Source organism: Bubalus bubalis, chromosome 7, assembly GCF_019923935.1.
Source record: "Bubalus bubalis isolate 160015118507 breed Murrah chromosome 7, NDDB_SH_1, whole genome shotgun sequence".
NCBI lineage: Eukaryota > Metazoa > Chordata > Mammalia > Artiodactyla > Bovidae > Bubalus > Bubalus bubalis.
The window spans coordinates 31239330-31252373 of record NC_059163.1 but is presented as its reverse complement, the minus strand read 5'-3'; the positions used below and the strand labels follow the sequence as shown (position 1 = coordinate 31252373).

The 13044-nt window shown below is 43.0% G+C and overlaps 2 protein-coding genes across 4 annotated transcripts in view; one reads left to right on the top strand and one right to left on the bottom strand.

Moving 5' to 3' along the window:
- GRSF1 (G-rich RNA sequence binding factor 1) overlaps nt 1-13044 on the bottom strand; it is a 55000-nt gene that overhangs the window by 16418 nt on the left and 25538 nt on the right. Inside the window, exons 1-2 of one of the 3 annotated variants that reach the window (XM_025289932.2) lie at nt 2833-3311; nt 240-396 (exon numbers count right to left, since the gene is read on the bottom strand). In XM_025289932.2, the coding sequence (XP_025145717.1) occupies nt 240-396; nt 2833-3189 (514 nt within the window). In that variant the 5' untranslated portion in view covers nt 3190-3311. Of the gene's footprint in view, nt 1-239; nt 397-2542; nt 2681-2832; nt 3312-13044 lie in introns of those variants that run through there. The other 2 variants (XM_006069338.3, XM_006069336.3) reach the window with 2 other exon arrangements.
- Nucleotides 3415-13044, top strand: part of MOB1B (MOB kinase activator 1B) — a 93554-nt gene continuing 83924 nt past the window's right edge. Inside the window, exon 1 of the mRNA XM_044945803.2 lies at nt 3415-3525. The gene's annotated coding sequence lies outside the window, so the exon portion shown is untranslated. The remainder of the gene's footprint in view (nt 3526-13044) is intronic.

The following is a 13044-nucleotide window of genomic DNA, read 5'->3' as shown; positions in this document are numbered from 1 at the left end:
GACAATTTCCATCCATCAAATAAGATGTCTACAGCATAGTCTAACTTGGATTTTATGGGACTGCCTTTTACACAAATGAAATTACAACTTTTTTTCTGGCCACACCATGTGGCACGTGGGATCTTAGTCCCCACTCCATTAAAGATCAAACCTGTGCCCCTGCAGTGGAAGCAGAGTCTAAACCACCGGATTGCAGTGGAGTCCCAAGGTTACATATTTAAAGCATACATAAAATATACCTGAGAAAAAGCTAAGCACATCTTCTACAGTGCAAGACCATGGCAATCCTTGAGCTCGAATGAGATAAACATCATCCACTTCCTCTCCCAACTTGGACGGAGGCAATTCATACTCAGGGAGAGGTGGAAGATCCTCCAGGTAGGTAGTTTTGGATTCCTTCCAAGAGAAATGAAGAATTGCAGAAATATTTCTTGAACGTGTACTTAGCAAATGTTTATTTCTACAAAAAGACTCTGAATGTTATTCTTTAGGGACAATTAGTTATTTCAGAGGCCAGGAAAATTCACAAATCTAACTCATCCTGTTCTGGCTTACATTGCACATCCTAAAGCAAGAAGCATACACAGCCTAATGGCTTGGCAGAATATAAATTTTATTCCAGGCTTGTTTTTAAATTTATCAATCTTAAATTACACCTAATAGTGTAAGGCGGGACAAGAGAGGTCCCTTCAATTTGACAAATATATAGACACCTCCTAACCACAGTAGGCCATAACTGGGCCTCCATCTCAAAAAGCTTACCATGTAGCATAGGACAAGGACACGGACAAGATGTTTTAAGTTTATAGTTACGATAAAAGATATTATAGAAATTGAAAACAGAGCACAAACAAAAGAATCAAGATAAGATATGAGATGAACACTGAAGGCAGGCTAGAATTCTGAGAGCAATATATAAGGGCCAGACAGTCCAGTCTGAGAAGGGGAACAAACAGTAGGAACAGAAGCCCATTTGCAAAACAGCAATAATTGCATTTGGCTAAACTGCAGGGTGCAATTAGGAGCCAAAGAAGATGAGCTGGCAAAAGGAACTGGGTACCACACAGCAGAGGGACTTTAGTGTTAAGCTCAGTGTGTGTCCTTAAACTGGTAGGCAAAGGGGAGCTAATAAAAGACATTTAGGAGTGTATAAATCAACAGGTCAGCAGGATGCTTGCAAAGATTAACCTGTCAACTGGTATGTCAGGTCAACTGAACAAGGAAAAGATCATTAATCGCAAAAGCAGTAGTGTGAGGTAACTGGAGCTTGAGACACATGCAAAAAACTCTATTTTACCAGACTAAACAAAAAATGGAACATAACAAGGTTCTAACAAGCACCACAACCATAACCAGGGAAGACAACCCAGGTTTTAAGACTTGCACTCTACTAGGCTAAGGAAACAGATTCCTTTGTACCATCCTACCATTTACATGAAAACTTGTCTAATTTTAAGGAGTCAATGATAAATGTAAACGTGTAGCAAAGGCCTGATACATATTTAATAAGAATGCAACAAGCACTACGATTATCAACACGGGAAGACAGGCTTTAAGTCAAGTGACTTGCACTCTACTGAAGAGAGATACTTCACGCTTTTTTATGTTCCTGTCATTTTCACGAAGATTGACACATAATTTTAAGGAATCAATAATGCAAACACAGTATAATACTAGTAAAGGCTCAACACATATCATTATATTAGCTAAATTCACAGAAAAAAATATCAGAAAAAAAGAGCAGCCAGGTCACAAAGGCATACTATTTTCTTTTAATCAAAACAACATTCCCCATTTTCCCAGAATTCCATAAGCATCACAAGCTTTTACAAAAAAGGGCAGCAAAAACTATTGGGCCCAGATTCAAATCCATTAGCTCAGCCACTGGCAGACAGCAGCCATGCTGATCAGCTTCCCAGTTACCCGAAGTTCAAGGAGAAGCACAAACTGAATTAAGATAAATATGACCCAAGGCATCAGGAACATGTTAGTCAAAAAAAGTGTGCTGACATTTCCCAGACGCCACGTTAACAAGCAGAAGGAGAGCTTCCTATGAGGCACAAAATATTTGCAATCTGTACACACTCACTAAAAAAACAAGTAAATTACTGTAGACTCACTCCTGGGTCCCCAAGTCATCATCAGCCCCAGCCCCTCTCCTCGGCCCCCCTCCCCCCATATCGGTCTCCAAGCTGTCCTTCCACCGGCGATGACCCACGGTCCTAAAGGACCTTCCGTCAGAAGAGGCGGAGGTGACCTTCAGTAACTGGGGCAACCCGCCTTTCCCCAGGGACTCGAGAGCGAGGACAGCGCCGGGGACCAGACTGATTGTGCCCCCAACCCCCCACCAACCCAGCCCACGCGAGTGCGGGAAGCTTCTCAGCAGCAGACCGCGAGGTGCGCCGAGGGCCGCCCAGGCCTAGTGCTCGAGCGACACATAAAGTCCCGACCCTCCCGGGGTCCAGCCTCCCAACTTCACGACCGGGGGGCGGGGAGCCACAGGGATGCGCGGCGGGGACGGAGACCGCCTCACAAAACCTACCATAGGCCGGCGGGAAACAAGGCCTCAACATTCACCCCCAGTCACACTTACACTGCCCAACCGACCACAGACTCGAGAGGAGAACAAAAACAAGGAGAAAACCCGAGGCCTGGGAAAGCGTCCCTTGTTCTGGGGCCCAATAGGAGGACTGGGCGGGCGGGGGTGGGAGCGGAAGGGGGGTGCGGCGCGTGCCGCGGAACCCCGCGCGCGCCGGCGAGACGCACGCCGAGGGGCGCGGGCGCGCGGCCGGGGGAGGGTCCGGCGCGCGGCCCTTCTCGGCACCCACGTACCTGGCTGTAGCCCCGCGCCGGGCCCGCCGCAGCCGCCGCCAGTGACTGCGGCAGCAAAGGGGCGCGCAGGGCCGGGTACGAGGCAGCGGCCGCGGCGGCGGCGGATGCGGCCGCGATGGGAGGGCCCGCCAGCCTCCCGGCGGTCACAGGCCCGCTCTGGAAGCCCCGGGTCTGAGAGGCGGCGGCCGCGGCGGCCCCGAGCAGCAGCAGCAGGCGGCGGCGACCCGAGACTCCCGAGGGAAAGGAGCCGGCGGTCGAGTAGAAGGGCAGGCAGGCGGCGCCGGTGCGCCGGCAGCTGCTGCAGTTGCAGCCGCAGCCTCGGAGCAGCGCCCCGAGCACCCAGCGCGTCCCGGCCATGGACTCCGGAGGCGGCGCGGGGCCTGAAGGCGGCTGCGGCGGCAGCGCCAGCGGAGAGGAAGTGGAATCCAGGGCCGGGGAGGGGTGGCCAGGCACATGCGCCGCCGGCACCGGGGGCAGCGGTGAGTCGGGAGGAGGCGGAGGAGAGCTCGGGGCTCCGCCCGGTCTCCGCCCTCGGGGCGTGGCTGCCCGCGGGTAGGGAGGGGCCGGGGACCGTTACGACCCGCCGGCGGTTCTTTCACTTTGTGGAAACTGAGGCGAGAAGAGGACTTCCGGTTCTGAGAGGATTGCCCGCTGGAGACGCCCGACGCCGGGCGGTTTCTCCCGCCTTGTGAGGTGAAGTGCCAAAGTGCCGCTTCTGGAGGAAATTGTGATACTCTGGTTATAATTGAGATGCCGGCGGAGATTTAATAACGCTCCCCCCACCCCCGGCCCAGCTTGGGTTATGTGCGGAAAGCCAACTTTATTAGTTGTAAAGTGAAATCTGTAGATAGTTATATGCTAATAATGTATATAGATATTCTTCCGGTGTTGGAAAATGCACTCCAGGTCACTTAGCTTTTATGGAAGACCCACATTAGTACCTATTTTTGTTAGTAGATAGCTGTGATTTTTTTTTTTTTATGTGAAAAGACGAAACTTGAAAATAACAGCGTTTTGCAGCAGCCTTGAAACAGGCTGAGGTGGCATCACCCCTCTTTCTCTTGGGAAACTACTCAACATCTCCCTGCCATAGCTTTGAACTGCGTCTTTGAGCGTCTGTGCTTTATCGCGTTAGCAAGATGTGTGCTGGGGTAATTGCTTGCTCCCTTTATGCCATTTTGGCTTCCAACAGGTTTCATAGGAACGCTCTGCTTTCAAGTGAAACGTGTGTAACAGATCAGAGGGTCCCCTGAGCATTCAGTGTATTCACGAATAGACAAGTAGAGGTTTGCGAAGCACTGCTTGTGCTGTTTTCTTCCTGTGGCCAGAACCCCCTCAGGTTTTGTGTGTTGTTGTTTTTTTTTTTAATCACAAATAATGCTTTTAATTATTTAGCCTCTTACAGTACTCACATAACAGAACCTGACAAATCCATGATGTTTTAGTTGCTAAGGCCTGTCCGACTCTTGACATGCCATGGACTGTAGCCCACCGGGCTCCTCTGTCCATAGGCAAGCATCTCAAGTTTTAGTAGGGAAAAAAAAAAAAAATCAGAGAGTGAAAAATAGAAAAAAACTAAAATTTTAAAACTTTGTTGTGGAAAATCTCTAAAGGGTGATAAATTTCTAGACTTTCAGAAATTATCAACATTTTTCATTCTTGTTGCATCTGCCTTCACCACCACTCCCAACCTTTTTTTTCATCCTTAATTGGAATATTTTAAAGCAAACTCCAAAGATCATGTCAATCACACTTTCAGTATTCATCTTAAACGGATGACTTAGGAAAAAATGATATTCAGATTAGTTGCATTAAAAAACAAAATTCAACAGAGTATAATTTAAAGATCTTCCTGGTTTTAACAATTCATGAATTGGGCAGCATCCCATCTAGCAGGTAAAAAGGAGCTCCCTTTTGTACAGGAGCTGTACAAAATGAAAGACTTTTCTAGGCAGAAGAGGGCAGGACAAAGAAATTACACTAGCAAAAAGTGGATTGGTTGTGCCAAGGTCTCTTTCCTTTAGGGGGTTGAGGTCTATCAGGGGTTGGTTGGTGTATATCAGGAAGATTATATCCCTAGTGGGGAAAAGGTAATTCCTGACTGACTCATTTAAGATTCTGTTTCTGGGAAAGCAGAAAATGTGAGGCTTAGCATAACTGACTCCATTTTGGCCCTGTTGTCTTGTTTTTAATAGTAGATGTAAAGTTTCAAGATTATTGCATTTAAAGTTTGAGTTGTTTACTCTGGCCTACTTTTAGAGGGAAGTTCAGTATTTCCTAGAAAACCTTTCCTCACCAAAAACAAAAGTGAACAGAAAAATGTCTGACTGGCTTGGCTCTATGGACCTGGAGTATCAAAGAGAAGAGAACGTCTTCTACAACATTTAGGAATCCTAGAGATTGTTTTTTCTTAGATCTCCCATTCAAGAAGGAAAATGGGTTAGCTCTTCTTGACAGATTATCACTACTACAAATCACAATATGTGGACATGTTAGGGATTCTGCTCATATTTAGTCTTGCCTTCATCTTCTTTTTATTTATTTTTGGCTGTGCTGAGTCTTCATTGCTGCATGGCTTTATCTCACAGCAAGCAAGGGCACTCTCTAGTTGCAGTGTGCTGGCTTCTCATTGCCATGGCTTCTCTTGTTGCTTAGCCCGGGCTCTAGGGCACGCAGGCTTCAGTAGTCGTGGCACGTGGCCTCAGTAGTTGTGGCTCCCAGGCTCCAGAGTACAGGCTCGATAGTTGTGGTGCGTAGTCTTAGTTACTCTGTAGCATGTGGGATCTTCCCAGTTCAGGGATCGAACCTGTGTCCCCTGTATTGGCAGGCAGATTCTTTATTGTTTGAACCACTAGGGAAGCTCAAGGCAGTAAAGGAAATATAGGTCAAAAGTGGGCTATGTTTTGCTTTGTTTGGATTAAGTTGAGTGAGAGTAATATTGAAATATTGGGAAAGGAGTCTGGTGATAAAAATTTAGTTGTGTAACTAGAAGAAAGTAGGCATAATTGGTGTGTGGGGTCCTAGAAAGGTGAAAGAGGAGAGGCATCCAAGCTCAGATACAGAGATTAAATAGGAGAGAGCTCCAGCACCTTGTCTATGATAATTTAATCATAAACCATATAAACGTATTCTTCTAGTATGGTTATTTAGCACTTACTACAGTACTAAATGGGCTTCTCTTGTGGCTCAGCTGGTAAAGAATCTGTCTGCAGTGCGGGAGACCTAGGTTCAATCCCTGGGTTGGGAATATCCCTTGGAGAAGGGAAAGGCTACCCACTCCAGTATTCTGGCCTGGAGAATTCCATGGACTATGTAGTCCATGGGGTCGTAAACAGTCAGACATGACTGAGCGACTTTCACTTTCACTTTTCACTTTCACAGTACTAAATGGGCTTCCCTGGTGGCTCAGATGGTAAAGAATCTGCCTGCAATGCAGGAAACCCAGGTTCTATCCCTGGGTCAGGAAGATCCCCTGGAGAAGGGAATGGTCACCCACTCCATTATTCTTGCCCGGAGAATCCCAGGGACAAAGGAGCCTGGTGGGCTATAGTCCATGGGGTTACAAAGAGTCAGACACAACTGAGTGACTAAGCACGGCACAGCACAGCACTGACAGGGTGTCAGCCTGCTTCTCTGACAAGAATTTCAGAGGTAGAACTAGTCTAAATTGGTAGAAAGATACACTCTGGATTTGGGGGAAAGTAAGGAAAAAGAATGAGAAAAACAACTGCCTCCCATCAGTAGGAATGTCTTCAAAAGAAGCCCTCTTGGCTCTAAAGAGCACATTATTAGGAGCTGGGAAAGGAGCTGGAAGGGGACAATTGTTCTGATTACTAACAAATAAATGAAGGGACTCATTTTATTGTCTGTGCCCTTCAGTTGCAAAAGGTGAACATACCTTTCTTCTGATATGCAATGAAGTTGAGTTAATCTCAAAGGATCCCACCCCACAGCTGCCTTTGCATTTGAAAGAAACAAAAAATCATGAACCATGGATGTCAATAAGCCTAGGGTGGCAAAAGGAAAAGGAATTGAAGTCAAGTACCATAAAGAAACAGTGCCCATTTGTGTAACCTGTGATTAAGGTGCTATTCATCATCCAAGATTAAAGGAAGTTTATTACATTGAGTAGATACAAAAGAACTTCAGGAATTGAAGCTACCAGTTACTTCCAAGGAAAGACAAAGGTGCATTTTATCACCACTATCACTGCTTCATTCTTTTATCTGACAGGAAAAATTGATCCACTAGATCCACAAGTTCAAAGATTTGTTTTTGATGCAATGATATGTTTCTTAGGTTAGCTTTGTCATTTGGTTTATATTCACATTAATAACACCATCAGTTCAGTTTGGTTGCTCGGTTGTGTCTGACTCTTTGTGACCCCGTGGACTGCAGCATGCCAGGCTTCCCTGTCCATCACCAATAAGACCATGGTAACTGATTTTTATCTTTTCCATAGATTGCATTTGGATAATCATTCTGTGACAGAGTAAAAGTAATAATAATGATTGACACATGACCAACCAATAAACCTCCAAATACTGCAGCTTCTTCACTTATTAAAATTAGCCTGTTAAAATTTGAGTATCTGGGAAAGAGAATAGCTGATTCATTGTTTAAATGAATTATACAGTCAAGAAATATTAGTTTTTTTAAAAAAGGATTATTTTATATTAGTAGTCCATTTTTTCCTATGGCAAATATTTTTAAATTAACAAGACTGGAAGCCAGAGTCAGGATGTAGTGAGGACCAGAGTCAGGCCATAGAGAGGAAAAGAGACAGGATGTAGTGAGGTAAAGGGTCAGGCCATAGAGAGGTGAAGAGTCAGGATGTAGTGAGGACCAGAGTCAGGCTCTAGAGAGGAAAAGAATTAGGATGTAGTTCGGTAAAGAGTCAGGACATTTGTGCTCTGAGACAACTGAGGAATAGGGTGAGGAGGGAGGTGGGAGGGGTTTCAGGACACATGTATAACTGTGGCTGATTCATGTTGATGTATGGCAAAAACCATCACAATATTATACAGTAATTATCCTCCAATTAAAATAATTAATTTTTTAAAAGTCAGGACATACAGCACAGTAGAGTTAAAATATAATGTCTACACAGTTATCACAAAGAATGATTTACTGTAACGCTGGACTGGAAGAAGCACAAGCTGGAATCAAGATTGCTGGGAGAAATATCAATAACCTCAGATATGCAGATGACACCACCCTTATGGCAGAAAGTGAAGAGGAACTAAAAAGCCTCTTGATGAAAGTGAAAGTGGAGAGTGAAAAAGTTGGCTTAAAACTCAACATTCAGAAAACGAAGATCATGGCATGCGGTCCCATCACTTCATGGGAAATAGATGGGGAGACAGTGGAAACAGTGTCAGATTTTATTTTTGGGGGCTCCAAAATCACTGCAGATGGTGACTGCAGCCAGGAAATTAAAAGACACTTACTCCTTGGAAGGAAAGTTATGACCAACCTAGATAGCATATTCAAAAGCAGAGACATTACTTTGCCAGCAAAGGTTGATCTAGTCAAGGCTATGGTTTTTCCTGTGGTCATGTATGGATGTGAGAGTTGGACTGTGAAGAAGGCTGAGCACCGAAGAATTGATGCTTTTGAACTGTGGTGTTGGAGAAGACTCTTGAGAGTCCCTTGGACTGCAAGGAGATCCAACCAGTCCATTCTGAAGGAGATCAGCCCTGGGATTTCTTTGGAAGGAATGATTCTAAAGCTGAAACTTCAGTACTTTGGCCACCTCATGCGAAGAGTTGACTCATTGGAAAAGACTCTGATGCTGGGAGGGATTGGGGGCAAGAGGAGAAGGGTACGACAGAGGATGAGATGGCTGGATGGCGTCACTGACTCGATGGACGTGAGTCTGGGTGAACTCCGGGAGTTGGTAATGGACAGGGAGGCCTGACGTGCTGCGATTCATGGGGTCGCAAAGAGTCGGACATGACTGAGCGACTGAACTGAACTGAACTGAACTGAAGATATATAAGGGTGTCAAAAAGCTGAATTCTCTATGGATGCTGAGTTGGTGCTACTGTGTAAAATTCACACTGACCAACCTAGACAGCAGAGACATTACTTTGTCAACAAAGGTCCATCCAGTCAAGGCTATGGTTCTTCCAGTAGTCATGTATGGATGTGAGAGTTGGACTATAAAGAAATCTGAGCACTGAAGAATTGATGCTTTTGAACTGTGGTGTTGGAGAAGACTCTTGAGAGACTCTTGGACTGCAAGGAGAGCCAATCAGTCCATCCTAAAGCAGATCAGTCCTGAGTGTTCATTGGAAGGACTGATTTTGAAGCTGAAACTCCAAATACTTTGGCCACCTGATGCAAAGAGCTGACTCATTTGAAAAGACCCTGATATTGGGAAAGATTGAAGGCAGGAGGAGAAGGGGATGACAGAGGATGAGATGGTTGGATGGCATCACTGACTCAATGGACATGAGTTTGGGTAAACTCTGGGAGTTGGTGATATACGGGGAGGCCTGGCGTGCTGCAGTTCATGGGGTCGCAAAGAGTCGGACAAGACTGAGTGACTGAACTGAGCTGAATTGAGGATATTTAGAAAGTAGAATGATGGGCTATGGCATCCTCTGGCCATATTTACAAAGATCAGGTGGTAGTGCTTTGGATTGGTCAGGAACTGCGTAGTAGTTACATCAACCGGCTTTTCCTAGGAGGGCAAAAGCTAGGGTGCAAACAGGGTCAAAGCTCTGAGCATCAACCACAGGATGCAAAATACCTGAGAAGCCTTTGTTAATAGCTCTCATTCTGAATAATCATCTCTTTAAAATAGGTAATTAAGGAACTTAGCGTTTAAATAAAATTCAAGCCATACAAGATGATATATACACACATATACAAGCATGTGTATAGACCCCCCACACACACATACACACACACAAACACACAGAAAGTAAGGTTTGCCTCTAACCACTATCCTCCAGTTATCCAGTTCTCCTCAGATGTGTTCGCAATTTCTTGTGTACCCTTGCTGTGATGGTCTATGCAGTGTTTCATCACTTTTAAATTTGGTAATTCTGCTATACTTGGGATTTTTGACAAGTTTTCCACCTGCTGTGAAATGATGTCTGAAGACTGTGTTTTTAAACTGAGAGCAAAAGGAAAAGGAAGCACAATAGACAAATGAGCTCTAGTGTCACAAGGATCAAAGGACACTGGGGAAAAGAGGCATGAAAGGTGAATCTGCTATTTGGAAGAATAATGTTTTTCCCTCTTTAACAATAATTTAATTAGGAAAAACAAGATTTAAGAGTCAGAGAGTCTGATAAAGTTCTGGCTATATCACTGTCTAGCAGTGTAACGTTGGTCATTACTTAATCTCTCTGAGCTTTGTTTTCCTAAATTAAAAGATGCTGCTGCTAAGCTGCTAAATCGCTTCAGTCGTGTCCAACTCTGTGCGACCCCACAGACGGCAGCCCACCAAGCTCCGCCGTCCTTGGGGTTCTCCAGGCAAGAACACTGGAGTGGGTTGCCATTTCCTTCTCCAATGCATGAAAGTGAAAAAAAGTGACGTCGCTCAGTCGTGTCTGACTCCCAGCAACCCCATGGACTGCAGCCTACCAGGCTCCTTCGTCCATGGGATTTTCCAGGCAAGAGTACTGGAGTGGGGTGCCAAAGATGCAGATAAGGTTAACTAACTCCTGCACAGAGTTGTGAGTTACTTGGCACTTTAGAAAAAAATAAGTGGCAACTATTATTATTTTCTTAGGTGTTATTTAAAGGAAATGTATTTTAATTCTGCTTCTTTCCTCTGATCCCACCTCAGTATTTACTTATAGGTTAACTGACATATAATTGGCATATAGTCACCTCAATATTTGTTAATAATGTATCTAAGGATTTAAAACAGCTTCCTTCCCAGGAAAATAAAATTTTCTTCTAGATAAATTCTATCGAATTAGAAAATACCAAGCTGAAGGCTAAGCTCTAAGATAACTGCCCAAGCATATTCTATGGTCTATGGCAGATATATATACCCTGCTGGTCTGAAGGACATCAGAGGATTGAGACTCATCACTGTAAAGAGGTCTTTTTTCATCAGTCACGTCCAACTCTGTGACCTGATGGACTGCAGGACACCAGCTTCACTGTCTTTCACCATCTCCCGGTGTTTGCTCAAACTCATGTCTGTTGAGTTGGTGATGCCATCCAACCATCTCATTCCCTGTTGTCCCTTCTCCTCCTGCCTTCTATCTTTCCCAGCATCAGGGTCTTTTCTAGCGAGTCAGCTCTTCACATCAGGTGGCCAAAGTATTGGAGCTTCAGCTTCAGCATCAGTCTTTCCAATGAATATTCAGGATTGACTTCCTTTAGGATTGACTGGTTTGATCTCCTCCAGTCCAGGGGACTTGGAAGTACCTATTTCTTTTTTTTTTTTCCTTTTGACTGCACCACGGAGATTATGGAATCTGAGTTCCTCGACCAGGGATCAAACACAGGCCCTTGGCAGTGAAAGTGCAGAGTCCTAACCACTGGACCTCCAGAGAATTCCATAAGTATGGGTTTCTTATATGTTATATTTAGTCTGCTTTCCCCTCTACACTTAAAACAAAAGTCTGTGTCATAAAATCCTGATAGTCTATCTCTCTACCTACATGCCCACCTGTATCTGTATGATATATGTGTGTGTATGTGTATGTGTGTATACGTTTGTGGGTTAAGAGATATAATGCTGGTTTTATAAGTAACATTTATATTTGACAAAAAAGTAACAAAAATGAAAAAGTCAACAGTAAATTGGACATTGGATAGGGTATTTTTCTATTAAAAATATAAACCTGTACTTTAAAATAATCTTTAAGCCAAGATATGTGCAGAAATATTCACTGAAGCATTGTCTATCATAAAAATGGGAGAATAAAAGTTAACCATCAATTTAAATAAATGATTTAAGAAATTAGGTCTAGTCATTAAAATGGAATACTATACAACCATTAAAAAGAATGAAGTGGATCTATATGTGCTGATATGGCATGATCTCTAAGATATACTGAAGAATAAAAACCATGTTCAGAAGAGTATATTACCATTTCTACTTAGAATATGTATATTTATATTTATATGCACTCACATCTATTTGTAAACAAACACACACATGTCTGAGCTTGTACTTGGAAAGAAAATCTTGAGCGCATTTCTGGAAATTGTTAACAATAGCAACATCTGGAGAGAAATTGTGGGTCTAGGATGAGAGGAAGAAGTTTTTTGTTGTATATATGTGATTAATTTGTTTACCATATGTATATATTTTTCCATTTAAAAACCAAAGTACTGAAAGGATATTTTTAGAAGTTTTATATCTTTATCTGAAGCATTATTTACTATTACAAATAAAATACTCCAAAATCTAAAAACTAAAATAATCTTCATATATATTTCAAATTTAATTCTACTTGTAGGCTCCATTTATAACAAACACTTACTAGAGTCTGCCATACTAATTTCTATTGTATATAATAGTATACATAGTGTAATAGTGCAATAGTGTATAATAGTACTAATTTATATTGAAGTCATTTGAGCAAATACAATACTGTTTTTTGCAAGGTTGCATGTGAAATAATTCACCTGGCATACAATTATATAATGATCACTTGTTATACTTCATTTACACAAAATTAATTATTCCATCTAACATTATAATCAAATTAATCTCAAGATTTCAAGGAGGAAAAAGGATTAACTAATCCATGGCACCTGCTTTCTAGGTATTTTTCTTCAAATAAAACTTGGGATAGAAGTCTAAGCTATCACAAGAACTATCCCTGGAAAAATTCAATAAAGTAGTTTTACTTCCACCAACTCCATTCTTGTTCCATTCTTACAACTTCCAGACATCTTTGTGAGCTCCTAGGCCTACTCTCCATTCAGAATTTATACATTGGACTGTATTTTCTTCTTTTTTTTTTAGTTGGTGGAAAATTTATTTATGATTTTATATTGGTTTCTGCCATACAACAATGCAAATCAGTCATAATTCAGTCAGTCATACATATATATGTATGTCCCTTTCCTCTTGAGCCTCCCTCCCCTGCCTGAACCATATTTCAATAGCACCCCCCACAATCTTTTCTACTCATTACAATTTCTATTGGTGACAGTTATCTTGAATTTTGACCATGAATCTGACCTCATATCTTAGTAAGGAGTGAGTGATCTGTTCTGATAGTCATT